This window comes from Crinia signifera, chromosome 5 (assembly GCF_055691185.1).
Source record: "Crinia signifera chromosome 5, ASM5569118v1, whole genome shotgun sequence".
Lineage (NCBI taxonomy): Eukaryota > Metazoa > Chordata > Amphibia > Anura > Myobatrachidae > Crinia > Crinia signifera.
Genome location: NC_139221.1, coordinates 176530790 through 176535803, shown reverse-complemented (window position 1 = coordinate 176535803; position 5014 = coordinate 176530790). Strand labels below are relative to the sequence as shown.

Genomic DNA, 5014 nt, shown 5'->3' with positions numbered 1-5014 from the left:
CCTGCCTATTTTGAATGGTGTAGTGACCCCTGCAACCTCCAAAAATATCAGAACTTACTTCCCCAATAACCTGCTAACTCACCCCTGAAATACATACTTATTCACCCGATTTTGTTCATTGGACTCATTTCTCATTTGAAATGCCCATTTTTGGGGGGGCCAGAAATGTGCGTCTTTAAAAGGTGATTTCTACGATACCCCACTTTTGCGCGTCGGACCTCAACTTTTCCCGTAAACTCAGAAAAACCGCAATTTTAGGGAGAAACGAGACAGACATCCCCTCCCTCTGCCACCCACCCGCCCAACTGACAGCCAGCCATTAGACATGCACAGATAGTTCTGAGGGTCTTTCTGTGATGTCATAAAGGGCCTGCTGATCAATGGGCAGCTTTCTGATTGGCTGCTGTATTTGATTGACAGATGGAAGCTGGCAGCTGATTGGCTGTCTAGCCTAAAGTGCTTTACACACCTCCCTGATGGTACCACTGGCTAAGACTCCACCTCAGCTCATTGGGTAATGAAAAATTTAGAACAATTGATGGATAAAAGCAGGCAGGCCGGCCATTTTGGGACACTCAGTGGACTTGTTTAATGCAATGCACCTTTGTATATTCACATGCATTCGCTTCATGCTGTAACCACTGTGCATAAAAATTTGGAAACATGGCAAACAGTGTATCATTTGCTGTCTAAGTCATGTTTCCCATATTTTCCCTTCCCAGATACAAGCCCGTTTGAGTGTTTGGGGCACTTTTTAGCTAAAATCATCCTACGGGGCCTAACTGCATATGCTAAAGCCTGCCTATTTTGAATGGTGTAGTGGCCCTGCAACCTCCAAAAATATCAGGACTTACTTCCCCAATAACCTGCTAACTCAACCCTGAAATACATACTTATTCACCCTATTTTGTTCATTGGACTCATTTCTCATTTGAAATGCCCATTTTTGGGGGGGCAGAAATGTGCGTCTTTAAAAGGTGATTTCTACAATACCCCAGTTTTGCGCGTCGGACCTCAACTTTTCCCGTAAACGCAGAAAAAGCGCAATTTTCAGGAGAAACGAGACAGACATCCCCTCCCTCTGCCACCCACCCCCCCAACTGACAGCCAGCCACTAGACATGCACAGATAGTTCTGAGGGTCTTTCTGTGATGTCATAAAGGGCCTGCTGATCAATGGGCAGCTTTCTGATTGGCTGCTGTTTTTGATTGACAGATGGAAGCTGGCAGCTGATTGGCTGTCTAGCCTAAAGTGCTTTACACACCTCCCTGATGGTACCACTGGCTAAGACTCCACCTCAGCTCATTGGGTAATGAAAAATTTAGAACAATTGATGGATGAAAGCAGGCAGGCCGGCCATTTTGGGACACTCAGTGGACATGTTTAATGCAATGCACCTTTTGTATATTCACATGCATTCGCTTCATGCTGTAACCACTGTGCATAAAAATTTGGAAACATGGCATACAGTGTATCATTTGCTGTCTAAGTCATGTTTCCCATATTTTCCCTTCCCAGTTACAAGCCCGTTTGAGTGTTTGGGGCACATTTAGCTAAAATCAACCTACGGGGCCTAACTGCATATGCTAAAGCCTGCCTATTTTGAATGGTGTAGTGGCCCCTGCAAGCTCCAAAAATATCAGGACTTACTTCCCCAATAACCTGCTAACTCACGCCTGAAATACATACTTATTCACCCTATTTTGTTCATTGGACTCATTTCTCATTTGAAATGCCCATTTTTGGGGGGACAGAAATGTGCGTCTTTAAAATGTGATTTCTACGATACCCCACTTTTGCGCGTCGGACCTCAACTTTTCCCGTAAACGCAGAAAAACCGCAATTTTAGGGAGAAACAAGACAGACATCCCCTCCCTCTGCCACCCACCCGCCCAACTGACAGCCAGCCATTAGACATGCACAGATAGTTCTGAGGGTCTTTCTGTGATGTCATAAAGGGCCTGCTGATCAATGGGCAGCTTTCTGATTGGCTGCTGTATTTGATTGAAAGATGGAAGCTGGCAGCTGATTGGCTGTCTAGCCTAAAGTGCTTTACACACCTCCCTGATGGTACCACTGGCTAAGACTCCACCTCAGCTCATTGGGTAATGAAAAATTTAGAACAATTGATGGATGAAAGCAGGCAGGCCGGCCATTTTGGGACACTCAGTGGACTTGTTTAATGCAATGCACCTTTGTATATTCACATGCATTCGCTTCATGCTGTAACCACTGTGCATAAAAATTTGTAAACATGGCAAACAGTGTATCATTTGCTGTCTAAGTCAGTGGTTCCCAAACTTTTTCAGTCCAAGGCACCCTTTGGGTCTCCATGACGTTTTCAAGGCACCCCTAAGCCAAAATAATTACCGAACTGTCCCTTTTTTAAAGTAGTTGGAATAAAACAATGCTAAAATTATTATTAGCTTGCTTGTAAAAATAATAAACATAAATTCAAGAAAAAAATATATTTCTTTAATTTGATTTCTTTCAAAGAACAATTGACAGCACTCGTTAACAGGAATAATATCAAACAAAATAAACAACAATAACATTTATTAAAGAGTGATCAACAATGACAACACTTATTAATGGGATATGTGAGCCTGTTGTGCACTACACAACTTTTCAAACCTTGGGATCAGCTTGGACACGGCCACCCTCATTTCCTGTTCCACATTGATTTTTGAACGATACTTGCTTTTAATTACAGCAACTGCTGAAAACCCGGCTTCACACAAATATGTTGTGGCAAAAGGAACAAGGATTTGTTGTGCTTTAGCACTGAGCATCGGATATTCATCTTTAATGGATATCCAAAATTCTTGAAGTCCCATGCTGCTGAATTTTACTTTCAAGGTCTTGTCACAGGAAAGCTCAATTAGTTTTTCTTCTTCTACAGAAGTAAATTCTGTTGGGGCGCTAGTATTGAATGGATCTTGGATCCATACAAACTTTTCCATATTTTCAGGAAAATATTTTTCAAACCAGTCACTGAGGTTTTTTAGGTGCTGCTCAAAAACTGATTTAAGTTCATGTGTCAAACAAACATCATTGGATGTAACAAACTGATGCAACATGGGGAAACAGTCATCGTAACAGTCTTCATTTACTTTTCTTCTCCAAAGAAACAATTTTTTCCTGAATGCTGATACCTTCTCTGAGAGTTTCAGAATGTGGGTGTTGTTTCCCTGCAGTGAGAGATTCAGTGCATTCAGTTTGTCAAAGATATCACAAAGGTAGGCTAACTTGGACAAAAACCCGGTATCCAAGTAATTATTGGCACACTCGTGTTCTTCCTCAGCAAGATAGGAGTAGAGTTCCTGGTGTAATCTATAAACACGAGAAAGTACATTGCCACGGGAGAGCCATCGTGAGCTGCAGTAGTACAACAAAGATGTGTGCTCAGAGCCCATATCCTCACACATTTTTCTAAAAAACCTTGCCTTCTGTGGCCGAGTCTTTATAAAATTTACAGCTTTCAATACACTTTCCATCACTACATTCAGTGGAGGACTCAGATGCCTTGATGCAAGTGCTTCCCTGTGGATAATGCAGTGGGTCCACAGTGCATCAGCAGCTTTGCTTCGTATGAGTGCCTGCAATCCTCCGTAACAGCCAGACATAGAACGGCCACCATCAGTACAGACACCACAGCACTTTGTCCAGTCTAACTGGTTTTCACTCATAAAAGTGTCAATGATCTGAAACAAGTCTTGTGCCTTTATACCGGCGGTTATAGTTTTACAAAAGAGAAGGTCTTCCACAATATTGCCACAATCTATAAAGCGTGTGTAGCAAATCAGATGAGCATCCTTATTGCTGTCTGTTGCCTCATCTAGTTGCAGTGCAAAATCCTTCCCTTTCATTTTTTCAATTAACTGGTCCTGTAGATCTTCAGCCATATGTTGGATTCTGCGACTGATGGTACTGTTTGATAAAGGTACCTTCGAAAGCAGTTTTCCAGCTGATTCCCCAACCATAATGTTAACCAAATCCACTGCAGCCGGTAGAATCAGTTCTTCTGCGATGGTGTGAGGCTTTTTACACATCGCAATTCTATGTGCCACCTTGTAGGATGCAAGCAAAGCATTGCTTGGTATGGATGCTTGCTTAAAAAATGAGCCTTTTTGTTCTTTGAATTCTTTTAGCTTTCTGATGAAGAAATCACGCGGTTTCTTAGCCATGTTAGGGTGATTTGTCTCCAAATGGCGTCTTAGTTTGCTTGGAATCATGCTTTCTGCTGATAATATCTTCAGGCAAAGTACACACTGTGGACGCTCTTCATGGTTGACATCTACAGATGTAAAACCGATGTCTAGATAAGAATCGTCGTATCTGCGATGTTTCCTTTTCTTTCCAACTGCACCACTGGTCTGTGGTTCTTCATCCTTTTCTTCACTACCAGTCTTCTTTCCAGTGTTCAAAAACCTTTCCATTTTTTGTGCAACAAAATAATTCTGTACTGGAGCAATCACAATAAATGAATTTAAGTTGAAGGCAAATCCTTTGTAGCTTCTATCCGATAAGTTACTGTAAATTGTGCTTCCAAAAAGCAACACCATAAAAACAGGGGAAATGCTACAGGTTACAATTATAAAATCCATACACCCCCTTACTGATAATTTAGTCACACAATTAAGGCTGAGCAATGGATCATACGCAGTTGCTTAGCATACAAATATAGGTAACTAGGTGTTATAGCGAGGTTGGTGGTTTGTAGTAGGATGAAAGAAAAGACAGTTAATTTGTAGCCATTTCGAGTAGCTGAGCAAAACTGATCCTCTTAAGGGGCCTACACACGGGGAGATGCAGGTAAGCGTACTGACTGATGCTAGATCGCTCAGTAAGATTGCTCAGCACACAGCAAACACTGGCCCTGACCGATTAATAACCCACATGGTGGATATTAATCACTGGGCAATATCGGCGTGCAGGTCAATGCATCACTATCACTATGGTATTTTGTAAGCAATCTAGTGAGATCACTTACAAAATGCCCCTAAAACACTAC

General features: G+C 42.0%; 1 protein-coding gene across 1 annotated transcript; it reads right to left on the bottom strand.

Annotated features, from left to right (window-relative positions):
- Positions 1-2588: 2588 nt before the first annotated feature.
- On the bottom strand, positions 2589-4565 carry LOC146005765 (protein FAM200A-like). Its single transcript, XM_083145192.1, has one exon. It carries the CDS (start codon positions 4563-4565, stop codon positions 2589-2591), a length of 1977 nt encoding a protein of 658 aa, XP_083001318.1.
- Between the last annotated feature and the right edge of the window lie 449 nt (positions 4566-5014).